Source organism: Lampris incognitus, chromosome 7 (assembly GCF_029633865.1).
Source record: "Lampris incognitus isolate fLamInc1 chromosome 7, fLamInc1.hap2, whole genome shotgun sequence".
Classification (NCBI taxonomy): domain Eukaryota; kingdom Metazoa; phylum Chordata; class Actinopteri; order Lampriformes; family Lampridae; genus Lampris; species Lampris incognitus.
In genome coordinates, this window is record NC_079217.1 from 61,977,309 (window position 1) to 62,003,976 (window position 26,668).

The 26,668-nt window shown below is 45.6% G+C and overlaps 1 protein-coding gene across 2 annotated transcripts; it reads right to left on the minus strand.

Annotated features, from left to right (window-relative positions):
• Nucleotides 1-418: 418 nt before the first annotated feature.
• zc3h4 (zinc finger CCCH-type containing 4) lies at nt 419-25,670 on the minus strand. Of its 2 annotated transcripts, none has more exons than XM_056283275.1 (14): nt 25,268-25,670; nt 19,441-19,726; nt 16,358-16,465; nt 15,992-16,205; nt 15,449-15,612; nt 14,252-14,348; nt 11,780-11,916; nt 11,047-11,181; nt 10,105-10,216; nt 9,603-9,712; nt 8,715-9,181; nt 6,202-6,530; nt 4,936-5,220; nt 419-2,829 (listed from the first exon to the last, which is right to left on the minus strand). In XM_056283275.1, exons 1-14 carry the CDS (start codon nt 25,345-25,347, stop codon nt 1,112-1,114), a joined length of 4,242 nt encoding a protein of 1,413 aa, XP_056139250.1. In that variant the 5' UTR covers nt 25,348-25,670; the 3' UTR covers nt 419-1,111. The 2 variants fall into 2 exon arrangements, with proteins under 2 accessions (XP_056139250.1, XP_056139249.1); XM_056283274.1 differs by having other exon boundaries at nt 6,202-6,533.
• Between the last annotated feature and the right edge of the window lie 998 nt (nt 25,671-26,668).

The window sequence follows — 26,668 nt, forward strand, 5'->3', positions numbered from 1 at the left end:
TTTGGAGGGGGGGGGGGTTTGGGCCCCCCCCCTTTTCTCCCCAGTTGTATCCGGCCAATTACCCCAACTCTTCCGAGCTTTCCAGGTCACTGCTCCACCCCCTCTGCTGATCCGGGGAGGGCTGCAGACTACCACATGCCTCGTCATGGCAACATGTGGAGTTGCCAGCTGCTTCTTTTCACCTGACAATGAAGAGTTTCGCCAGGGGGACGTAGCTCGTGGGAGGTTCCCCAGTTCCCCCTCCCCCCCCGAGCAGGCGCCTCGACTGGACAGAGGCGCTAGTGGAGCAACCAGGACACATAACCACATCCGGCTTCCCACCTGCAGACACGACCAATTCTGTCTGTAGGGACGCCTGACCAAGCTGGAGGTAACACGGGGATTCGAACCGGCGATCCCCGCGTTGGTAGGTAACGGAATCGACTGCCACGCCACCCCGACGCCCACAGAGAAACATTTAAGGCTATTTCTTGTGCACCAAAAGTGTCTGTAGATGTGAAAGGAAAGCAAAAAAACAACTGAAACATCAAATTTAAAGGCAGTGATATACAGACCAATTTGTCATGCTACTACTCCCTTGAGGGAAGCTAGCTTAGCACTGCTGTTTCAATTTCCCAGAAAAACCTCCTTGCTGGGAAATACTTAGGTCCGGATTTTGAGTTTACATCTTACATTTATCGCCCATTACAGGAAGTGCTGCTCTGTAATATTGCCCCAGAGATTTGCCTCATGCATCAACGCCTCTAAAGATGAGACGCTAGAACAGAGAAAATGCTGAAACTGATGACAAAGGACATGGAGATGAAGAGGAGTTAATTTGTTTATACATTTTTCATTTTACTTTAAAATAGAGAATTTAACTTCCGTCCCTCCCAACAAAACAAAGAAGTCACTCATAGAATCTGTTCTGCAACACTGTCGTAGGTGGTTAATGTGTGTGTGTGTGTGTGTTTGCATGTATGAAACGTGTGTGACGTCGTCCAAAAACGTTCACAGAAGTCTGTCAACCAATCAGACAGTCACCTCAGTGCCTTCCTCACTTCTCTCCCTCACTGTTCAGTGTTCAGAATTCTTTAAAACAACCAAAATGGACGGGGTCATGGGTCACAGATCACTGGCAGAAGGGTGAGGCTGTGGGGTCAAATCCTTTGAAAACGTCCTTCAGTGAGGCGTTGTCCTGTTCTGTGGTGACCTGGTCAGACTGAGCTGGGCTGTTGCCTCCAAACGGACTGCCGGACCCGCTGGGCTTGGTGGCCTGTTTGACCATACTGAACAGAGACGACACCGGAAGGTTGTGAACCCCGGCCAGAGCTTGGTCGCTCGCAGCTCCAGTTGACCCCTGGCTGGAGGCTGCGGCTGTCCCAGGGGCGGCAGGCCCTCCCTGGGCCATGGAGTTAGGCGAGGGTGCAGGCTTGGGCCGGGGCCTGTTGTAGCTGTTGTATCGATCAGTCGCTTGCTCTCCACTCTTCTCCGGTTCTGGCTGATCCAGTGCTGATTTCCGGACAAACAGGGGCTCCTTAGACTTCGGTTTTCCAGTTGTGGGCTCGCTGGGCCGTGGCTCTGAGCTGGTTGAACTCGGGGAATTATTGGCGCCATTACTGGCACCAGGACTGCCTGGTTTGTTAGTCCGCGGGTCATAGAGACTGATGCTGCTCAACACACTGGCGCCCCCTGGAGCCCCAGCCCCGACAGCACGCCCTGTTCCACCTGAGGAGAGCAACCGCGGGTCATAGGGGGCGATTGCTGGGGAGGGGGAGCTAGTGGTGGGAGCCAATGGGGCGGAGGAGAGAGGGGGAGGTGCAGGATCTGATGGCTGCTTAAGGGCTGACTTCTGCGGCTGGAGACGGGGGTCTGCAAGGGCCTTGCGGGCCGTACGGGGGTCAACGGGCTTCTCCACAGAGACAGAGGGAGCAATGGGGGGGGGAGGACCCAGTATCGACATGGGAGGCGGCGGTGTTGAGAGGAGGGGAGGTGAGGAGGCCTGGGACGGGCTGGAGTTGACGGTCTTCAGGATTCGAGAGAGCAGCTCCAAGTCTGGGAGGGAGGAAGTGGAGGGAGCTGGTGCAGGGGGGTCAAGGGGGACCGGAGGGAGGACTGGAGGGAGGACCGGAGGGGGCTGGGAGTGAGGGGGGACCGTATGAAGCTGCTGCTGTGGCCGCGACAGACGAGGGTCCAAGGTAGAAACAGGGGGGATTCCCGGAGGGAGGGGCAGGAAGTCTTGCTTCGGGATGGGCAGAGGGAGGAGGTCCTCTGGTGACCAGGTGATGGTCTTGGCGAAGGCAGGCACATGGAGGACAATGTCTTTCTTGATGTGGCTGAACTGCTGCAGCTGGGAGCGGGGGTCTCTCAGCGCCATGCCCATCAGAGGGTCCAGAGGGATGGGAACTGGCTTTTCTCGGAGAACCCTCTCCGTCTCCTCTTCCTCCACTGCTGGAGTCGTGAGTGGGGGAGGCTTATAGACCAGGGGGGGCTCTGGTTTCAGAGCAGGGGGGCTCATAGAGACTGATCCAGCTGAGGAGGCAGAAGCTGTCAGCCGGGCTAGCCTGGGGTCTGCTGGGGGCCCAGAGGAAGCTAGAGCAGGCGCTGAGTGGGTGGAGTCTGAGGTTTGGGATGAATCGGCGACTCGGGCTAGACGTGGGTCCCGGGCTAGGCGCGGGTCTGCAGGGCGGGACGGCGGTTGGGCGGGAGATGATTTCTGGAGACGGGGGTCACTCGGGGGGCCTTCAGATTTTGCAGGGGGCTGGGTCTGCTGGCGGAGCGTTTTCAAGATGGAGGTAACACTACCGCCACCATCCTCATCCTCACTGGAGTACCAGTTCCCTGAGTCACCTGGGAGGAAGAAACATTGATGTTTTAAATGTTGGAACATTTCTTTCACTTCGATGGTTGTCTTTATCTTTGTGGATTAAGCTGGAGCTCAATCAATCAAAACTGTTTTCCAAACCAACACCTCTCTCATGAGCTTCCACATAGTTGTCGTTTACTTCTTTAATGTGGAGAAAAGTAGACTTGACATAGTCAACTGTACAATCAATAATAATAACAATCAATAGGCTAAATGATCTGCTGTGGCAATCCCTAATGGGAGCAGCCAAAAGAAGAAGGCTAAATTCTCGAGTTATTAAAGATCTTAAATTAATCTCATTCCATTTAGACCAAAACAAATGTTCCTGTACCTACTATATTTCCTTTCTGCTGAGAATTTCTTCCCTCATCTGCCATGTGTGGTGTTATGGAGGGGTTAATGCTGTGGCGTGTGGAAGGGTTATACAACGCAAGGATGTTTATGCTAAAGAGAGTTCAGCACGAGTGTCATAGCCCCAGTCACAGACAGATATCCTAGACAGACATGTATAATCGTAAAGAGTGTTCCCCACCTGTATGGGCCTGGTGTATTAGTGGCTGTACTGGTACTTTTGAAGTCCTGCTTAAAGCAATTCTCTTTCTTTTTTTAATTCATCGGAGAAAATCACCCTATCTGTGATTGATTAACCAAAGGACAATATCTCCCCTCTCTCTACCCAACCCTGTTTGCTCTGTTTCCACATGCTCAGTATGTGTGAGGAAGGAATGTACACAATCACATGCCCTTCACAGGACGAGAGAGAGAGAGAGAGAGAGAGAGAGAGAGAGAGAGAGAGAGAGAGTCAATGGGCCACCCCACCAATGAATGGCAACCTATACTATTGTCTGTACTGCCACCAACATGTGGGAGTGACACAGGCTTTTACAGCCTGTCCACGTGGTATCCTATCTGGTCCTTGTCAAACAGCTCATGCTCAATGTTACACCATTTTTTGCAGCCTTGTTTTCACTGACAATTAAGATTTTTACATTTGGACTCAAACCTCATAGCGTATTAGTAGTCCTCGTGGGCCAAGTTTCTTCACTAATTACTCAGGTTTTGCCAGGGCACAGATATTATTGTCATTTTATATGAAAGTTGGTCTCATAGACACTAAAGCCATACGCCTCAGGCTCAGTTTGGGTTTGGGCCAAGATTTTGCTTCAAGTTTGGGTCAGGCATATTTAATATATCCTTGCGTCAGTGTAGACAGTATTTATATATCCTAGCGTCTGTTTATTTTGACTAGGTTGAAATGCTGAGAATTGTTGGCTGGATGTAAACCCATCTGAAGTCATGATATAATCCCACTGTTACATAAGAGTATTTTACTAAAACTGAAAACCCCCATATGAACATAGTTATTACCGTGTCTTCTGTGAGCGTGACAGGAAGACAGCGACAGAGAGCGAGGAACTCTTCTTGTGTGTTCTGGTCAAACTGACTGTGTTTGTGTGTACTCACATGTATGAGTTCTCACAACCTAATATGCTCTATTTTTGTGTGTAAAACAGTAGGGTTGATTGGTGTGATGGTATAGTGTGACAGTAGAAACTTGTCCACCAGTAGAGATTTGGCTGCACTGTTTCCACTGTGGTGGCCTTCCCCTTTAGTATGGCCATCTCTGAAAACCAAGTACTCCCAAGTACAAAATCCTTTTTTGAGGAGTTCATACTTGGTAAACTGATTTTGGGATCACAAACTCACAAGATCACAAGTAAGTGGGATGCTCAATTTACAGTTTGAGACCCATGTGACAGCGATGGTGACACATGTGGCGTCCAGCACATTAGACCAATAAAATATGGGCCAGGTAATTAGACAATATGCCGGCATTAGTCAACTAAACTCTCTGGGCAGACTTGGCAGAAGCTGGAACAAGATGTTCTACGACAACACCGACACCTTCAATCTAACACACACCACCATTACTGTCCTCTACATCTATACTCCTTTACCTATATTCTTTATACATGGACACGACCATCACTGTCCTCTACAGCTCTACCCCTTTTTATAAAAGTGAGTTGGAGGAGACAGGTTAAAAACGAGGTTACCCACTTGTATATTTACTGAAATGTACTGCATACCTTCTGTATCCTTGTTCTTCTCTGTGCCTCCCTCGGCCAGCCTGCGAGCCCTCTCCTCTTCCTCCTGCTGCTTCTGCTGAATGCGCATGAAGAGGACACGCTGCGCTGGAGGCAGGAAGTCAGGCACAGACATCCCTCCTTGATTGGTTGACCCTCCATTAGCAGAACCATCAGGGCCACTTGATTGGTCACCAAATTTCCCTCCCCCAGCTCCCGCACCACTGCTGCCGCCTCCTCCTCCTCCCCCCCGATCATCCATCCCGCCAAAGCCCTGGTAGTTGTCACCTGCAGGGGGGCACAGAGGAGAGTGATGCCTAAAGATCAATCAGTAAGATTTAAACCCCAATACTGTTACTGCTGTATCTGGAAAACAAATGTATGCGGGAGGAGCGACATTAAACAACTGGACAGGTGATATGTAAGACTAACTCATCTCCAATAATGATGAGGAGAGGTCTGTTTTTTTTTTCCAATGTTGAGCAACTTCAAATTTTGCCGTTTATCAAAAGGTAAATGTGGAATATTTCTGCTTTCCTGAAGCATATACATATCCCCTGTAAATAATGGTAAGGGCTGCAGAGTGGAAGTGATTGAAACTAGGGCTGACTCGGATGCTTCGAAGCCGTCGATCATTACCATGGTGATCAACGGCAAAAATCAGTATTCAATTCCCCCCTGGGGAGATGGTGAACGGCAGCTGGCAATACGGCATCGGAAAAACAACAAACTGCTTGATGGTGCCGGTAGGACGGCAAAAAACAGTACAGGACGATGGATTGCTATGGTGATGTATTGTTTGCAGAAAAAAAATTAATGAATTTTAATGTTAAAAATTTTGTGTTTGTTTTATATAAGTATAACACACACACACACACACAATTAACATTGTGTTTTACTTTGTGTACAAATATAAAACAGCTATCTAACTATTTTCACTCTGGACGACAGTGCCGTCTGCCATTGTCGGCATAATGTCTGTGTCATGTCATGTTACTGTCCTGCTCTCATCCATAATAACGACAGCATGCTAGCTCTCGTCTCTTCTACGCCCAACACAACATCATAGGATGTGACTTCTTGGCAAGATGTCCAAAAAGTCAAGCCCCCCTCCACTTGACCACATTTTGATTTTTTTGTTTTTGTTCACATCACTGTATAACAGAAGTAAGGAAGGATTCAAGTAGGAATTATACTTTATACCTTTCAGGTGCTCATTCTTTCAGCCTGGGCTGTTCAGTTATACTGGTTATTGAAACTCTCTCTCACCTTCGTCTCCCCCTCCTTCCATCTTCATGCCCTGCTGCTGGTTGAAGAAGTTGTCAAAGAAGTTTCCTCCACCTTGGGTGGGTCCTGGTGGCATCATGCCCCCATGTGGGGCCCCATCACCAGACCCAAATCCTCCCATCATAGGGGGTCCTCCAGGGCCCATGTTAGGTGGGCCCTGATTCATCCCAAGACCAGGGCCCATGTTCTGCATATCAGGTGACATCATGCCTGGGTGACTCTGGGGGCCTGGGAAGCAGGTTGGGGGACCACCGGGAGCTCCTTGGGGACCAGGCAGACCAGACTGACCCTGGGTCGTAGTGGGCGCCTGACTTCTAGAGAAAAGGGGGGAGGAGAGGATAGATCGAAGAATGACATGGTGTAATGATACAGCACACTAGAGGTTCTTGAGCTAAGGGTCTGAACCCTGAAATCGGTTATGGACCAGATTTTATGGAGGTCTCTCGAAAAGATATATTTTAATGAATGTGGACTCCAGGGAAAGACTAGTTCACTTGCACACATTTGGTCAGAGTCACAGCACTACACTTATGTTTAGTACTGAGTTTCCTGTCATTCATTTACAGCAGTATAAATCGTATCACCATAATCCAGATGGCTACTCATCTTTTTGCCTTAGCCTACAATTAGTTGCCTTTAATTTTGAGTGCTTCACAACCTTTTTATCTACTACTACTTTCGGCTGTTCCCGATAGGGGTCGCCACAGTGGATCATCCCTTTCCATCTCTTCCTGTCCTCTGCATCTTGCTCTGTCACACCAGCCACCTGCATGTCCTCCCTCACCACATCCATAAACCTCCTCTTCGGCCGTCCTCTTTTCCTCTTCCCTGGCAGCTCCATATTCAGCATCCTTCTCCCAATATACCCAGCATCTCTCCTCCACACATGTCCAAGCCATCTCAATCTTGCCTCTCTTGCTTTGTCTCCAAACCGTCCAACCTGAGCTGTCCCTCTAATATACAATATTATAATCAATATAATAAACACATTTTCTTTTTATACATCTTATAAATCCATATAATTTTGCTATCCTGTTTCCATGTTATGTTACAATGTTACAATTTCCTTTAGCAGATGCTTTTATCCAAAGCGTCGCACATCTCAGAGTTAACACAACACACGCAAGGATCTAGTCAGGAGGCGACAACACAAGTAAGTGCCAAAAAACCAGGTTCAAGTCCAATAGGACATGGGTGTCAACAGGCAACGCACAAAGGCAATGCATAGGGTGCATAGAACCACCTGGTGTGGAGGTGGTTGTGAAAGAGCCGGGTCTTGAGCGTCTTCTTAAAGATGGAGAGGGACTCAGTGGATCGAATGGAGTATGGTAACTCGTTCCAGCACCGAGTAACTACAGACGTCCAAATGGATGTTGGATGGGTGGATCCTTCTCTCACACAGACGTGACTTTTTTTTTTCTTCTTGTCTATTCTCCCGCATATGTGAATGGTGTGATGTGAGTCTCTCTTGTGTGCATGTGTAGTCTGTCCTCCTGTCAGCTCTACATGGTGATGGTAGTCGTGTGGCTCAGGTCCTGGGCTGTTCCGGTGGCATCTGGACGCTGCTTGGCATCCTCCTCATCATGTTCTTCGTATCCTTTATAATTCCATTATAATTCTGTTATCCTCTTTCAGCGTTGTATTGTGCAAATTTTGTACACACAACATCCATTGCACGTCTGTCCGTCTTGGGGGAGAGATCCCTCCTCTGTTGCTCTCCCTGAGGTTTCTTCCTGTTTTTTCTCCCCGTTAAAGGTTTTTTTTTAGAGAGTTGTTCCTTATCCGATGCGAGGATATAAGGACAGGATGTTGTAATGCTATAAAGCCAACTGAGGCAAATTTGTAATTTGTGATACTGGACTATACAAATAAAACTGAGTCAACTTGACTTGGCTAGCAAGAACACACTAGTGTACGTTAAAAATAGAGTCACTGTCGTAGCACTGTGGTTTTGATGTCCAATTCAGCTTCTTGTAATTGGATTGTTTTGTTTGGTGTTTAGAATCTAGACCCATTCCAATATTGTGGTCCTGGGTATGACATTAAACTGCAACCGTCGGGTCGTCGGCGACTAAACCGGCACCCCACTTCAACCCTTGGGTTGTTGTGAGGAGGGTGTGTCGACACCCAGCAGGACTAAAAACAAAACCTGTGAAAGGGTGGATGAGTTCCTCTGTGAACCATCGGCCATCCATATCTGGAGAAGAGATAGGGACCACCAGGTACCCCCCCCTACTGAAACACAATGATGACTCAACCACACTCAATCACCATAAACCGTGGAAGAGACTTGTTTGAGGCATCAGCTGTGCTCCTACGACCTCCATAGGTTACAGAACTGATGATGATGACTTTATTAGTTTGTAAGCACTTACTACATATTACTTAAATACATTTGATTGTTTCTCTTTTGATAATTCTGACAGCAATATGCCTTAAAGTAAAGAAGAGAGAACCTTTTATGTTGCATTGACGTCTATATTCTGATCACTCACCTGACAGCAAGTTTCTGAGCCAGTTGTCCTGTCGGCTGAACTTTAATCTCAAACAAGGAGGGGATCTTCTTACCCCCACCACCTCCCCCTCCACCACAGGGAGGGGGTGGACCCATGGAGAGAGGTGGTCCATTGGGGTTTGGGGGGCCTCCCTGATAGTGACCTCCTTCTGGGCCAGGAACAGGGGGTGCACCACAAGGGTTAGGCCCAGGGATTGGCCCTGGTCCAGGAGGTCCTTTGTTAGGTATGGTCCCCTGGTTAGGTACCGAGGGATGTCCAAAATCCCCCCCAACTGGTCCGCTGAATTCCCCATGACTGGCGCCAGCGTCTGGGGGTCCAGGGCGCGGAGGTGTGGGGAGGAGTCCTACTCCTGGAGGGGGTTTAGGGAGCGGGTTGATCCCTTGCTTCTTCAACTCTTCCACCTCTTTCTCATCCTCTGCCCCTGCCTCCGCATCCTCTGCCAACATCTACATAACCGTGGTAACACAAAGATGACGGATGGGGAGAGAAACAGACCCAGTGATTTCTCTGAATGTTACTGTGTGTGTACTACACTAAACAAACTGCTCAATCAAACTTTAGACAGAGACCTTAATTGCCTTTTGGAATAAAACAGGAAACCGAGTAAGCCACAAAAACAAATACGAAGACCCAAGATACACTACTAGAGCTCTCGTAATACAAAAGTACATTTAGAAACACATTTTTAGACAGGTGAAACAAAATGTAAGACTTACAAAACTACAATGTGAAACTCTAGCACTGCTTGAAGAGCTGGGGGCAAACCGAGCCCACACACCAGGGTAACTCCAATTTTTAGACATCAGAGAAAGTGTAGAGACCATGTTAGAGAGAAATGGAGTAAAATAGATGGTAAAACGACTCTACCTTATTGAGGAGCTCCTGTGTGTCATTATTAAGTGGTTCGTGGGAGAACATACACTCATCTCCATTGACACAGTTTCCTGTGGTGTGGAACAGCTTACAGGGAAAATCACGTGGCACAGGGTCAAGGACAAGTAACAACAAATCAGCTTCAATGTCTAAATTGATTATCAGTCTTGATATGGACCCAGAAGTCCTCTATTGGCTATGCCCACTAGAAAACCCATCTCTAATATGTGATTACAGCAATTTTCATTCAATTCATTCAAAGTTCAACTGAACTCTAATGTCAATGACATGGACATACCAATTGACAGTTGTTCTCAAACCTGTAGTTTAGGATTCCCAACTGTTCCCAGGTGGGGTTTTTTATTCTATGGATGAAAATATTGATTTCAGCATTTAAGTTCACAATTCTACAATAGGAGGCTGATAACCGCTTCTCAGTGAGATGACACAAGACTGATTAGGACAGACGATGAGTCTGTACCACAGTTGAGGATATCATGCATGTAGGGACAGTGCTCGGCTCGGGCACAGAAGCCAGTGATGTAGAATTTACACAGCTCCTTCTTTTTGGGCAGTTCAATGTCATGGCTGAAGTTGCAGTGGTCCCCCTGGTGGTCAAAAGAGGTAAAGACAAAAATTATACCACTGTTACACAGCACTGGTTTTAAATCCAATAACCACCACAGTTGGTCTTGGAGGCAAATGTAGAAGTACAAGAACCATCTACATTATATTGAAACCTGAAACTTATGAAAACGTTCCCAAGTTATCAAAGTTGAATGGCTTCATCTGGACACAACGTTTATAGAGAGAGAAACACTTCATCACTCATCTAATTGACTCTTCTGTCTTAACTGACTGCAGGTAGCCTACCCTTGAAACGTTTCTCTCAATAAACATTGTGTCCAGATGAACTGATTCAGCTTCCTTTTATTTTCTTACATGGATTAATGAGCATGCATCAAGACTTTCCCAAGGTATACAGCCCCAACTGTTAATTGAACGGGGTCTGGGTTGAACCTAAACCCACTTCTCATTCCTCTATACCCAAGTGTGTATCATGCCCCAATACTGCCACTACCCTCAAGAGTTTGTATTCTCTCTCTCTCTCTGAATCGATCTTGGGTTCTGTGATGGAAATTGAATTTTTTTTTTGTACATGTTAATGTAAAGGAGTAACTGTTTGATGATGTCATTATTCATTGTTAAAGTTTGTTTCTCGTTAAATAAAGAGCTGTTGTAAATTCTAAAAAAAATTCTCTCTCTACACACATACACACACCTGCTCTCTAACTCTATGTATAGTTTACTTTATGAAATATGTTCAATAAGTTTGATTGGTTGACTGATTTAGTGAGCGACACAGTAGTTACATGTTCTACACTAGTTAGGATTCTATTGATTGCAGAGTCATTGGTTGTGGTAAGCGGCATCTTACCCAGGTGCAGCGCCCCTCGATGTAGTATTTGCAGATGGCCTTCCCTTTCTTATCCTGGTACTTATCATTCTGATTCCTCCTGCCAGGTCCTAGTCCACTGTCACCTCCCCCTCCACCTAATCCTGAGCATCCATCCTACGTGCCAAATACACACACACACAGACCCAAACAGAAGCGCACACATACACACACACACAGGAGGAGAGAGGACATTGTAAGGCATCAAGCAGGGATGAAAAATTCACAATCAACTCGATCACCAACTGTGTTAAATGTACAGGAGTTTGAGACACTGAAAACATTTACACAAAATATCAACACACATGAAACGAGGCCACAGGACCTCACATACAAAGTCAAAGTAAGGTATAAAACATGACAGAGGGCATGGCATGACAGCATCAGTCAAAAAGAAAATACTACTTAGGAAGGCAAGTGTAGACTAAGCTGCTTATGGCAAATGTGGATAATTTGGCAGATATAGGGTTTATAAGCCGTAGCAAAGAATTTGTCATACCACATGGATGGGGTCTTTGCGGCAGAAAAGTATAACGAATTCACATTTCATAAATCTCCTGCATCCGTCTAACCTTTCTGGGACTATCTATGCTGTCTTTCCTACCCACTTGCAAAGCACAATAAAACAAGGCCATTTAAAGTAATCGCTAATAGCACTCAACCCATGTGTGGAGAAAGTATAAGGAGAAGAAATGTGAGCTCCCAAGGGCCTTACCCCATTATCCATGTCTCCATTGTTTTCCTCATCATTCCCCATGTCTCCTCTTCCTCGCCCTCGGTTACGACCCTTTCCTCCTCGGTTCATGCCCCGCCCACCTTTACCTCTACCACGCCCCCGCCCACCTTTACCGCCTGGAAAACAGAAAGACAGAGTAGAGAAGATAATTATATAAACTTTATTTATATACCACTTTTCTAAACAGGGTTACACAGTGAGTCACAGAACAGGATAAAACTGCTAAAAATTAAACAAAACAAAAAAACATTGTAAGAGAATAAAATAAAAATCGTTAACAAATAAAACCATAAAATAAGAGCAAATGGGAAGAAAGCAATTGTTAATCAAAACAGTTACAAAAGTAAGTAAGAGTAAAAATAAAAACAGTATAAATAAATAAAAACAAATATCAAACATTTGTAAAAGCGTTCATAAAAAGAAAAGTTTTAAGATGAGATTTAAAAGAAGCTAGAAACTTGGTTTATCTTAGTTCAATAGGAAGAGAGTTCCATAGTGTGGGGCTCGAACAGCAAAAAGCCTGATCACCCTTTGTGACAAACAGAGACCTGAGTATAACCAGCAGGCCTCCATCTGCGGATCTTAATGGTCGAGAGGGCGTATACCAGGTCAATAAATTGGAAATGCAGTAGGAGCAAGACTGTTTAAGGCCTTAAAAGTGAGCAATACATTTTTAAAATCAATCTGAAATATAACAGGGAGCCAGTGTAATGAGGCAAGCACAGGAGTGATATGGTCATGCCTTTTTGACCCGGTAATGAGCCAAGCAGCAGCGTTTTGTACCAACTGCAGACGGTGGCGGGAGCCCTTGCTGATACTCAAGTAAAGTGTGTTGCAATCAAGTCAAGAACAGGCAAAAGCATGTACGACTTTTGCAGATCGGCAATTGATAAAAATGACCTAATTTTGGAGATTACCTTGAGCTGGAGAAAGCATGACTGAACAATATGTTTGATTTGGTTATCAAAACTGAGGTTAGCATTGAATACTACCCCAAGATTCCTAGCAGCCTGCTTAAGACTACCTGACAGACCACCACGATTAGTACCAACAAGATTGATGGAATCTGCGGGACCGAAAAGAATGACCTCAGACTTATCATCATTAAATTTAAGAAAAGTTTCAGACAGAATATCAGAATATCAAAGAGGCAAGTTGTCAGATTTGATAGGCCACTAGGATCTGTGGGTTTTAGTGGCATGTGTAATTGAGTGTCATCAGCATAAAAATGGTAAAACACATCATGATTTTGAATGACCTGGCCAAGGGGTAGCGTGTATATAAAAAACAGAAGGGGGCCAAGAACTGAGCCTTGAGGGAACCCAAAACTCAGCTGAGCTAGCGAGGAAGTAGAGTTACCCAAAACAACAGAAAAAGTTCTGTTGGAGAGGTAAGAGCATAATAAACTAAGAGCCAAGTCCTTGATGCCTCCCAAAGTCTCTAAGCAATGTAAGAGGATACAGTGATCGACTATGTCAAAGGCAGCACTTAAGTCTAAAAGAACTACAATCGAGCAGTCAACTTTGTCTGCGGTCAGCAGTAGGTCATTAGTAACCTTAACTGGAGCTGTCTTGGTACTATGAAGTGCTCTAAAATCAGACTGGAAACTGTTAAAAACACTATTAGTGTTCATAAAAGAAATCAACTGAGATGAAATTACTGTCTCCAGAACCTTAAATAAAAAAGAAAATTTGGAGATTGGTCTATAGTTACTTAAGGAGGTGGCAGAGTTGAAGATGCTAAGATTTTGACTGGGAGTGACGAAGAAGGACAGGATTAGGTACGAGTATATTAGAGGGACAGCTTGGATTGGATGGTTTGGAGACAAAGCAAGAGAGGCAAGATTGAGATGGTCTGGACATGCGCAGAGGAAAGATATTGGGTATAGTCGGCGAAGGATGCTGAATATGGAGCTGCCAGGGAAGAGGAAAAGAGGAAAGCCAAAGAGGAGGTTTACGGATGTGGTGAGGGAGGACATGCAGGTGGCTGGTGTGACAGAGGAAGATGCAGAGGACAGGAAGAGATGGAAATGAATGATCAACCGTGGCGACCCCTAACAGGAGCAGCCGAAAGTAGTAGCAGTAGTAGTAGTAATGCTGGGGTAACTCTTGGGATACTGTTGTGCACCGTAATCACCCAAGAATTGCCCAACACTGAGCCTTTGTTTTTATGAAGCAGTATTCTGGCACCGTAAAGTGGCATTCCCCTCGTTAAAAACGAATTTGAAAAATTAAGGCTATGAAATAAGTTTCACACTCACCTACATCTATGTCTATCAACTGCCTGTACTTATTTTTTAGGATTCATTTTTGGACAACTAGACTCTACCACAACTGTACAGCATGCATTGTGTACCTAGTACATTCAATACCATTTAGCAGTTGTATTACGTTTCAGGAAAGCAGTAATATCACTCGTTGCATGCAGCTTTAATAACAAATACTGACTCACCTCTGCCCCTGTCTTTTGACTTCCTGTACTGGTTGAGTTCTTTGGAGTAATCATCATAGTCTTCATCCCCCATGTTGTCGTAATCATCCTCGACATACTGCAACACAAGGAATTATTTTGAGTATGGAGTCAAAGTTCACGTTTAATGGTTTCCAGTTTGTTTGTTTTTTTTAAATCTCGGCCTTTCTGCTGCATTGATGAATCTTATCTGAGTGGGAGCATCCCCTGTACATGTGAATAGTGAGGGTGCTAACTTTAGATGCATTAAGTGCAGCAAGAGAATTTTGCTCGACAGATTGCTATTAGCAATCAGTAAGAGCGGTGACAATAAATGGAAAACTAATCAAGGCATTGGTTCTAATCCTAGCCATTTTTGAACGTTGAAATATTTCTCAAGAGATGATCGGAGTGAAACACTTACATGGGTAACTCTCTGTCGACTGACATACTATGATATGGAGAGAGAAAATAATCACACGAAATCTGTTTACAAATCTATTCCCAATCTTCCCGGTATGTCAACAGCAATGTTTAAAACACCGTTTTTTCCAAGTCACTAGTACAATATGACTTAAAAGCTTAACACAATAAAGTTGTTTCTGATCCAGTCTTATGAGTAGCTCTCCAGCAACATAGACAATGATGATCATTTACTATAGCTTTATGCATGTTACCAATATAACTCTGTCTTATAAATGGAAATGTCCTTTTTATTTTTGTGTACTAATGTTGTTTCTACTATTGCTACTAACTTTACTACTACTTCCTCCATCACTGCTACTATTACAATTATCATTATCACCATTACTTTAATTGCTTGAACAACTACGGTTACTACTACTACTACTACTACTACTACTACTACTACTACCAGCACTTTGAGATATTTTTACTGCAGGTCTTTTAGAATTTGTCTCATCATGACTGCTTCATGTGTTTTGTATTTTTTAGTATTTCATCTTGGAGCACTTTGGAACCATGACTCAAAATGTGCTAGATAAAGCTTTACTTACTTACAATTACTACTACTGCTGCTACTACCACTGCTAAAACTTCTCCTACTACTACTATTACAACTACTACTTTTATCAGCATTACTACTACAGCTATTACTACTCCTATCACCATTACATACAACCACAAGAACTTCTACAACTACCATAGATACAACTATACATTCTGGCGTGTACTGCCCACCTCCATGTCATCTCCTCCGTATCCATCTCCATCATCGTCTCCTCCCATCTTTCCTCCTCCTCCTCCTCCTCCTCCGCGTCCACCTCGCCCTCTGCCCCCCCTTCCTCTCCTCCCCCCTCTCATCCCTCCACGACCTCTCTGGTTTTTCATACGACCTTTGCCTCCTAGAAAAAATGAGGGCGGGAGACAGAGCAAGAAAGAAAAAGAGAGAGAGCGAGAGACAAAGAGAGAGAGAGGGATATTAAATCATTTGTGTATGGAATTTGGGTTGATAAGGAACTCACTGGCCTTTTGCGTAATAGTACACTGTAGCTCCACAAATACCAGACATACAAGTCAACCTACTACCAGCCTTCCCAAAACCCAATCGCAAGTTGGGCTGTTAAAAAGGGCAGTGAATACCTTTAAAGATATTTCCATATAGTGTACCCTATAAACAGAAATCCAACTCATGGCCCCGCATTAATCACAGTTGCCTGCAATGAATGATACTTCTGACCAAGGCAAACACAAAATCTTCAAACCAGACTATAAAGGACACACCTCGGCCGCCACGATTGCCTGGCCCGCCTCCTCCTTCCTTGGCCTTGCGGTACTGGTTGAGCTCCTTGGTGAAGTCATCGTAATCTTCGTCGCCCATGTCCTCATCATCCTCTCCCTCGTAGTTATCTTCCTCATAGTCATCGTAGCCACCATAGCTCTGCTTGTCCATCTTCATATAGCCGCCCTTCTTGGAGCTGCCATAGCCCCCGTGAGACTGGAGATAGACATAATGGTGAAATCAAAATCATTTGGCAAAATAACTGTGACTACAAGTTAGAGCAGTCGAAATGTGGCTCTAGATGTGTTCGGGGTTTGGGAAAACAGTTTCTGGGTAGTGAATGGCGTGAATGTAACTCATCAACTCACAGGAGGGGGGTACTGAGGGCTGTACTCTCTGTACTTCCTCTTTTCGTTGGGACTGTAGTCCGAGTCATCGCTGTAGTCTGAATGGTCATCATCAGAGGACGCATGGCGCTGGGGGAATAGGAGAATAACAGAGACAAAGAGGGAGGGAGAGAAAGAAGTACACACCCAGATGGAGAAAAAAGGATGAGAAGCAGAGGCAGACACACAACCAAGGTTGCAGCTGTGCCTTTTCAAAACACCTTACAAACAAGACTAGGTCAAAACATACGTAGTATATGGCTAAACTGCGACTACATTTATGAAACGGCTGTTTCAACATCGGTTGCGTGAACAGCTGATGACGTATTAGAAAACTTTGCGCCAATTCGTTTTAAGAGCAACGGCCAGTGGGGAAACTCCAACTCGAGCTGGGATGATGGCGGAAATGGCGTCTGAGTTGGACGGCAAAATTGGAAATGAAAATGAGGACACAAGCGGGGTTTGAAAATAAGAAAAGGAAGAGTACATCAAATTGCTCAAGCGACTCCATTCAGTCATTGAGAACAGAGGAGATGTATTTCGTTGGGATGAAAGCTGTGACAACAGAAGAAGAGATTTTCAAGGACCCACATGATGTCGGAAAGTTTATAGGGGAAAAACTTGGGAGATGCATGATCGACCAGGATAACTACAAGTGGGATGGTTATCACTGATCGTATCTTAAAGCATCAGAGGCATAGAGCCCTCAAGATCAGCGTATCTCGGTGTAACTTGCTTCCCACTCGGATTAAAAGCAACGAAGAGCAGAGTGATAAGTGGCGGGTCACTGTCAGTATGGGCTGAGTCATTTCGGGATGCTGCATGTATATGTGAGGCAAGGAGAATGACTAGATTCCGAGAAGGGGGGAAGCAGTAAATCTGTGTGTTTGACTTTTGTAAGGGCATTGTCGGAGAGAGCGTACCTTGATTATGCGAGTTACAGGGTGAGGCCATATGAGAGAGAGCTCCTCTCAAATGTTTTTGTTGTCAAGAATATGGACATGTTGCTGCAGTATGTAGTGGAGTCAGAAGGCGTGGGAGATGTGGGGAGGACAACTGCAATGTTGAAGACTGTAACGTTGAGAAAGCGCAAACAAAGTGCCTGCACTGCAAGGCAAATCATGATACGGGATCAGCACAGTGTCCAAAAAGAATTAAGGAAAAGAAAGTGAATGAGAGCAGATGAGAGCAGAAATGACATTGTCGTATGCTGAAGCTACTAAGAGAATGGCAAGAAATGACGAGACGTTGGAAGTGCAAAAAGAACCAGAGCATGAACAAGAAAAGATTTTTCGCATTCATTGCCATGGTCATAAATTGCGCTGTTGTAATAAAGGGTAATTTGGAAAGAACCAAGATGGTGCTGGACACTGCCAGGAGATATCTGAATGTTTTTGACATATCTGGAGAAGATTTAGATGTTAAAACTATGGGAAGGCTTTGCATCAACCCAGGCTGGGTCTGGGTTAGAGACGGACAATGTTGTGAATGGGATCACTTTGGGTGTACAGTGTAAATACTGTGAAGTTCTTACATATCAGTGGGTAATGCAACATTTCGGGTGCCAACCGCCAAGAAAAGCCAAGAAAAAAAAAGGAGGAGGAGGAAGAAAAGGAGGAGGAAGAGAAGGAGGAGGAGGAAACTCCAACTCAACTATCCACCAATGGTGAAACTCCATCACTCACTCAGGCAGTCAGTAATGGACAACCGCATATGTAGGGCTGGCCCACTGTTGAGGTTCAGCAAAAAGAAAAAAAGTTTAGATGAGTTTAGTTAGAGCTTAAAGGATAGGGTTCACCTTCTTTAAAGCAGACCTCATTTAAATTTTGTCGCCATCGTTTAGAGTCGAATATGTTAAAAATTTGCAGAGTGGGGGTGTCCGGGTAGTGTAGTGTAGCAGTTTATTCCTTTGCCTACCAACATGAGGATCACCGGTTCAAATGTGTTATCCCCGGCTTGGTCGGGCGTCCCTACAGACCCAACTGGCCGTGTCTGTGGGTGGGAAGCCGAATGTGGGTATGTGTCCTGGTTGCTGCACTAGTGCCTCCTCTGGTCGGTCGGGGCGCCTGTTCAGGGGGGAGGGGAACTGGGGGGAATAGCGTGATACCCCAATGCGCTACGTCTCCCTGGCGAAACTCCCCACTGTCAGGTGAAAAGAAGCAGCTGGCAACTCCACATGTATCGGAGGAGGCATGTGGTAGTCTGCAGCCCTCCCCGGATCTGCAGAGGGGGTGGAGCAGAGACCGGGACGGCTCGATAGAGCGGGGTAATTGGCCAGGTACAAATGGGGAGGAAAAGGGGGGAAAAAATCCTGAGTAAGTTTCTCAGTACTAAATTGTTTGGTGAGGTTTTCGTTAGCACCAACATTTTAATGAGGTGATGCTATATGGCTTCCAGCTTCATGAGATTGATAACTACTGTTTATTCTCTTAGCCTCTCTTCTCCTCTATATTCTGCTCAAACCTCTTCCCTAGTCTGTTTGCTAGCTTTGAGCTTAGCCTAGCTTAGCAGTTGACTTTATTGTATTTGCAGTTAAAGCAGCCTCGTTAAAACGATGGTGTTGGGGCACTCAGCCTCTACCAGGTCAGCCACTGGGGCGCCCCTGGGTTTTGTTTTTTGTTAAATATATTCTGAAAATGGAAAATTTACTTTTAATAACTATTTATTTCTTAACAGTTATTTATGTTGACGTGTGGTTATTTATTTTGAGTAGTTATTCGTTTGCATTAAATAGTTATTCATAAACCTTTAACTAGTTTACTACTGAACCCGCCCGTCACACGCTGCGCCACCCACCTCCACGAGTAAATCCTAAACCTTTGGGAAACACTGTATACTTCAAATATGCACATCAGCAATGCAACGCAACCATTTGAAAAAGTGCAAAGGTGTAAAAACAGCACTAAGAGTAAAAACATTTCATTGTTCTTAGAAGGATGAATTAGAGGTTGGGACTGAAAGATTAAATGTCAACATAATAAAACACACAAACACACAGGTGAAGAGATAGACAGATGGTGGAGCCAAGACTGGTTCCCACACAGCAGAAACACACCATCACTCACTTTGTGTTTTGACTTGCGTCTCTTCTTGGACCTCCTCTTCTCCTTCTCTCGCTCCCTTTCTTTCTTCCTCTTCCTCTTGCGGCGGTGGGACCTGTCGTCCTCTGAGCCCGTGCTGGCGTGGCGCTCCTTGCTGTGTCGCGACCTTTCCCCGGCTCCATCTCCTCCTGCGTCAACTCCTCCATCCTCTCCACTGCCTCCTGCTCCGGCTGCACCTCGGCCCGCCTCCTCCTCTACCTCTCCTCCGTCGTCCTCCAGCTCGCCTTCCTCCAGCTCTCCATCTTCTTGCCTGCATGTGGAGAGACTGTTATACATCTCATCTTCTCAGGGTTTGCCACATGGGGTTTTTTTGTGCACCTTTGCAGTTTGCAGCTACTTTGCTAACAGTGTAAATGTTGGTGACATACAGACCTCTGCTTCAAAAGGACTTAAGACTGGCAATGTCAGCAAGCATAGATCAGCAATTTTCACAACTGACCAGGGACAACTTTTAAATGACAAAATGGTTCTTAATATATATATATATATATATATATATATATATATATATATATATATATATATATCCACTGGGTCCATGGTGGCTTCAAAAATGCTCAACAGGGTAATTCTTTCGGAATTTCGGAAACCATCAACGGTGTTGATAAAAGTGCTCGACAAACGAGGAGCGGACTATCAATAAATATCAATAAACGTTGTGCTTTATTGCTTTGAAAAGTACGACTCAATAATATATATATATAACGTGGAAGTTGCAGGAAAGTGGAGACGGACAACTTCTCTTTGACTACACGAGCGCGTGTGTCCTTTATTCTTCCGCACAAAATCACCTTCCCAGCAAACATCGCGCTGCTCCAACCAACCAAGTCCTAGCTCCGCCCTCCCCCCCGGAAACCCTTTCTTAAAGGGGCCATGTCTACACATTATGGTGAATTGTGCCCATATAATCCCCCACTATATATATTTTTTTTTTCCGAAACAGGCCTGTGCTGCAATATATTAAAACTTTTCCTGTATGTGTTGAGATATATGTATCAACACACACTCACACACACACATATATATATATAAATATAATTGAGTGGTACTTTTCAAAGCAATAAAGCACAACGTTTCAGCACGCAGAGGCACGGTTGTCTGAAAGCTCATTACTTGTGTTTGCTGTAGGAAAGTACAGGTCAATGTTTTTCTTCCAAACTGTAACACTCTGATCCGTGATTTCATTTAGTGTTCGTGTGCAACTCTGACAACTGTGTTTCGCACAAAAACCGTGTCTCACATGATGTGTTTCTCAACTGAGGAAATATCCAGAACGAAATAATGTCACGTCCTATGGATTTCACCAGAGTGAGACCGCTGTATTTATTCTCACACAAACGTCAAAACCGCAGCGGCGCCCACTATGGGTCAGGCCCCTTTATTACCCGGGGGCCTGCAAAAGGGATGGCTCGATAGGGAATGATAAATGTGCCATTACTGTGGGCAAGCTGTGAGGGAGAGGACTCACATAAGGAAAACCACAGGACTGACAGGGCTCACACATGAGGCCACCACTGTGTGGTGGAGAGAAGGCTGGTACGGAGGGGCGGGGCATCGGAGGTTGGCTGGGAGTGTGTCTAGTGTGACAGTCAGACAGTGGCTAATGGGTGTAGGGAAGAGTGGGAGGCAAAAGGCAAGGTGGAGCACGGCTAAAAAATTAGAAAATAAAACAAATGCAAAAAGTGCTAGAACATTCTAAGCATATATGACTGAAAAATCGATCAAATAGGGTTCAAAAACATGGCGCTACCAATAATGGTCCAGAAAGCTGAATCAGTTCATCCGGACACGTTTACTGAGAGACACGCCTCGTCACTCATGTAAATGACCTCTTCAATCTCAACTGACTGCAGGTATCCCCACCCTTATAAACAATACAGCGGCGTAACAACCCAAAACAACCATAAGTTTCATGTGCAAATAGGCCGTAGTTTAAACTGCCAGGTTTACTATTCACAGAGGATTTGGGGATGTCTGCAGCCACAGCACTGTAAAACGGCGACCGGTGTACTCAAATTAACGGTCATGGTTATTTGCATATGAAATTGATCGTTGTTTTGGGTGTTTATGTCACTGTATTGTTTATAAGGGCGGGGTACCTGCAGTCAGCTGAGGCTGAAGAGGCCACTTAGATGACGATGAAATGTTTCTCTCGATAAACGTTGTGTGATTTCCTTATCTGGATTATCAAGCATGCATAAACCAATAAAAGCTTACTTTTCGGAGGGCTACCGACGCACTTTTGGCAAATTATAAATCGGTACTTCCTAAATACACAGTCCACTCCGACTGCGAGTAAAGGTTCGAAAGATGGCTGACAAATGTTACTGGTAACTAGTCACTGCCTGAGAGCACCTTGCCAGGTTTCATTCCCTGAATGACTGATTTCAGAAGGAACACCTGACACAGTTCGTTATGGAAAGGCCGTCTGGCCGCTGCTTTAATCTGCTCCTCACTGACGCGGTGTCATCTGACGTCATTTATAACACAGGTTAGGGAGCAGACCTCGAAAACTGGCAATGAAAAAGACAAGTCACTCAGTCTAATTCGCTGTTTTTAAACCCAGGAACCGGCCACTGGGCCTTACTAACATAGCAGTACACAACAAGTAGGCTTAAAAGTACTGGGACAGCCCAGGAGTGAGGCCTTAGAGCAGGCGTGTGAGGTCAAACAGCTGACACTTGATATGTGAACAGTCTGCTTTTCATTGGCTGGCGCACCCAAACATTTTTCCGGTCAGAAGTTGACTATTCAAATACAGAGGGGGTTTTATTCTGAAGAGAGAAACCCAGTGACATGCAGACAGTGTGCACAGGAGCTCTTGGGGGGGGGGGGGGACAGTCAAACCGCTGAGACATAAAATATCAACTGTACACTCTGCACTACACCACATGCTCAATGCACACACACGTACTGTACTCCTATCTGTTCTATATTTTCCTGTTAGAGAAAATCTGCATAGTATGCAGAGCCAGCCAACCACAATGCACCAGCTACTGCCTGCTCCTGCTCCAAACCAGGCACAAAATGAAAACGAATCGATACACAAAAATGTCAGTCTTAAAAGGATTGTCAACTAAGTTTTTCATGAACTGAACTTTTAACTTTTCATAGCCAATACAAGCAGGCCTTGTTAGTGAAAGTCTTGACTATCTGCCATTAGCAAAATAAAGTCTGGTCCAGGCTTTTTTTTACCTCTTCTATGAAAGTAGAGCACTGTCCAATCAAAGAGTTCATATGCAACCCTAGACTAGACTGCTGTCAATGTTTGTGAACGTCACCGGTTCTCTCCACAAAAACAGATCTCGGGCGGACCTGCACTACGAACGCTGCGAGTCAAAGAGACCCAAGTGAGCATTTATTCATGCTGTTAGTTCTGAGTGCACTCTCATCCAAAGTCAAATCCCTGCCTCGCAACCGTATTTACAGTCTCCCCAGGTTCATTCTCTGCAGAAAACCTCTGAAAATGTGCAGGGCCAAGTATTATCGGACACTGGCCGACCTTTTCCTTTTTTCTTTTCCTGAAACAAAATTACATCTAAAACCAGACTTTCCTGCACTAAGAAATATAGTTCGTGCAACACCCACCACCAGCCCGAGACCAAAACCCAGGCATTTCAACTCACTGGCCAATGGCCAACACTGTTCTGTGAGGACTAAATTCAATGTTAACTCATTCTATGTATCTAACCCTGTTTATCAAGGACTGTCAAGGTAAGGGCACATTCACTCCAGTGGCCACAAGGAATGCCCCCTTGATAAACACATAAAGCTCCATCTTGGCACAGAAATTCTGGCCGTGATGACAACCGGGCCCTGTGAATGGGGGAGTGGCTAGGACTTAGTGAAAAAACAAAATACTTGACTGACACAGCTGATGGCCGGCCTCTACAGCCTACCGAGGTTGGGGAGGGGATGTACACAGGCACATCCTATGGACTCACAATGTACCATAAACACAAAACACCTTAAAAAGAAAAAAAAACTCTAACCCGAATCATTTCTGCTCAGCTAAGAAGATTTGTAAATTTGACGTTAACGGATATCGGTGCTATGATCCCCAACACCCCGAACCAAGACCGACCCAAACAAAAGAGAAATGATCCTCGTTATAGGTTAATTATGACACTCGTATTACCTGAAACGGGCAAAACAAAAAGTCCAAGTCTCCGGGGACTACCTGGCATCAATGTGAAATGGCATCCCGTACTGAATTAGACCCATAACCAATACGTCAAAACGACGGTATATATATATAACAAATGGTCTCGAAGCCCCCAGGCACTTCCAACCTACAGCTGTCAGACCCCCAAGGCTCCAAGAGGACCTGCCAAGTGTGACCATACCAAAAGAATAATAACCATGCATGACGGGATAATATCAGCCGAAATCGTAAAACGTACGTTTAATCAAGTACTTCAAACCAAAGGGCCCACGATTAAAATGATGGGGAATACTTACTGTGAGAGGCTCTCTTCACATGTTTTGCACAGGCCAAAAGATTTTCCTTACGTTTTTAGGGACAACAAATTTTTTTTGGGGGGGGGGGGTGGGTGGTGAAAGTGGGCTCAACAGTTAGGAGGGAAATAAACATTAAGTACACCTGCCAGCCAGGGGGGGGGGGAGACTGTGGAAAGGGCAGCGTGGTGTTTGACTTGAAAACACTTCTGGGATGCTTTGCAAACGTTTTTTTACACATCATTTCTGGGGGGGGGGGCTGGGCTGGGGGGGGTTGGGGCGGGGGGGGGGCCTCTGGTGGGTGGTTTGGGACTGGGACAGTGTGGGCTCGGCTGTGAATAAAGCCGGAGTGTTAACGCACAATGAGCACAGAGTCGTTGGGTTTTAGGGGAGCTGACGACCGAACACACACACACACACACACACACACAACAACAAACAAACAAACAAACAAACAAAAAAAAGAAGGGGGGAGGCGAAAATATTTCAAATCATAGTTTGAAACAGTGCAGCCACCGAAACACACGCCACGAAATGGGGGAGCGCGTAGCTTAGCGGAGGGGGCGGACACCGGCTATGCTAACGCGGAGGGGGGGGGGGGCTAGTGTCCCGTTTTCACGGGTTAAACGAACGGCGGCGCCGGTGCTCGTTCTCACAGCCCGTCACCGGAGGGCCGCGTCCCGGTTAGGCCCGGCGTTAAGCTAGCCCCTAGCCGCCTAGCTTCTTCTGCGGAAACCGCTACTGCGTAGAGAGGCGGAAGAGGCTAACCCCTTGCTAAGCTAGCCCCTAGCCGCCTAGCTTCTTCTGCGGAAACCGTTACTGCGTAGAGAGGCTAACCCCTTGCTAAGCTAGCTGGACGACACGGGCCCGCCGTTATAAGCGACAATCGACGACATCTCGCCGATCCCGCGGCGACTTCATTAAAATGAACACCGACTAATTAGCGAATTAAGTCAAGCAATTACGTTCACGAAGTCAATTTGTTTGCCTGGGCCGCGGCTTGGTCGGCAAAGCGCTCCCCCCCCTCCTCCCTCCCTTTTTGTCCCCCCTTCGGACGTTTTCGCCCGGGTCGGATCTTGGGCCCGTAGCGGCGACGGTCCCTAAAAGCTAAACGCGGGGAACGGAGCCCAGCTTTCTAATCGACCTCCCCCGTTGGCGTTGTCTTGTCAACATGGCGTCCGTTACCTCTGTACTCCAGAAAAGGCGTTTAATCCCTTCAGACAAAAAAAAAAAAAAAGAGAGAATGAAAAAGAAACCCCGGTGCCTTTTTTGGTCTAAAAAAGCACCGGATGAATAAATAATGTCATTTTAAATGATGGTAGAATTACTCGACCTTTCGTCAGTCAGGAGACTGTTGTGTTCGTGGTTGGTAGTTGGGGAGTTTGGATGGACAGTCATGCTTTCCACAGCCATTTCCTCTTTAGCTACATTGAGGTGCAGGAAAAAAATGGAACAACTCGACACCTGGACTCTACTGGCTTATGCGTCACTTCACTTGGTTCTACTGCTTATTTTTGGTTTTAAGGAAGCGTTTCAGTTCAGGGCAGCCAATTCTCCGCTAACAGTTGTAACAGGAATGAGACGAAATTGAGTCCTGACGCTCTCCGTCCTACTGTAGCGGTGTGAAATGAAGACTCATGTCACTTAAAATGGCCGACCGTCTTCTCCAAAGGGGAACAGGGCGGACTTCCCCGAGGGTGACGTCACGCCGCCGCGCCTTAACGGAAATGGCCGAATGAGGGGGAGGGGGGTGTCCCGTAAACACGTTAACTTTGCCCCGGGATTTACCTTGCAGGCCCGCTTCGGGAAGTCTCGCGTTGCTTTTTGTTATGTTTTGGGGTTTTTTTTGTTTGTTTTTTTGTTTGCGCAAAAACGTGCCCCTTTTTTTTTTTTTTTTTAGTGCGTAGCGAATCTCATTAGGCTTGTAGATCAGGGACTAAATTGTCCAATTCCAGCAACCGTGTCAGCGAAACGTAGCTGGCTGACAGGGGTTGTCTAGGACCAGTGTTTCTCAACCGGGGGTCCGCGGACCCCTAGTGGTCCGTGGTGTAATTGCAAGGGGTCCGTGAAAATAAAATATCTTTAAAAAAAGATCCTATGACATTTATAGAAATAGGATTATTTTACTCAAATGTGACTGAGACCTTTATCTACCTAAACTATAAAGGGTAACAGGCCTTTTTTCTCTAATTACATCTGTTTCACAAGTGTAATTTGTTGTATTTTAATAAGAGATCTCGATCCCGTTTGCACTGTTAAAAGTTACTGCATAAAAACTCTGTTGTTACATATATCTGAAAGTTACTGAATACATATTCTGTTTTGTTACATATATCTGAAAGTTACAGCATAAGAATTCTGTTTTGTTAACTATATCTAAGTTACAACTGAAAGCTCTTATTTTTGCCCCAAAGAGTGAATAAATGCTATAATGCAATTTAAAATGCAGTTTCTACTGTTTCTATCAAATTGCAACCCCCCTCCCCCAAGATCAGGTGGAGGGGTCCTCAGCGTAGATCAAAAATACGCAGGGGGGTCCAGGACCCCAAAAAGGTTGAGAACCACTGGTCTAGAATTCCGTTTATCATGACGTTCGTGGGCCCGGGTGTGACTGTGTGTGACGGACCGGCGGCCTTCCGGCAGTCTGTCTATGCTGCATTCACACACGAGTCCGGAGACGGTAAACGGCAGCTTCCAAAACGGAAGCGGGGGGGCACAAACTGTGTGGCAGGAC

Excerpts from the sequence above, each read along its gene's own strand:
- zc3h4 (XM_056283274.1), bottom strand. The coding sequence starts at position 25,347 with ATGGCTGTGGAAAGCATGACTGTCCATCCAAACTCCCCAACTACCAAC. Across the intron at positions 19,727-25,267 it reads AGTCTCCTGACTGACGAAAG|GCAAGAAGATGGAGAGCTGG; the intron begins GTCGAGTAATTC and ends CTCCACATGCAG. Across the intron at positions 16,206-16,357 it reads GCCCTCAGTACCCCCCTCCT|TCTCACGGGGGCTATGGCAG; the intron begins GTGAGTTGATGA and ends GTCTATCTCCAG.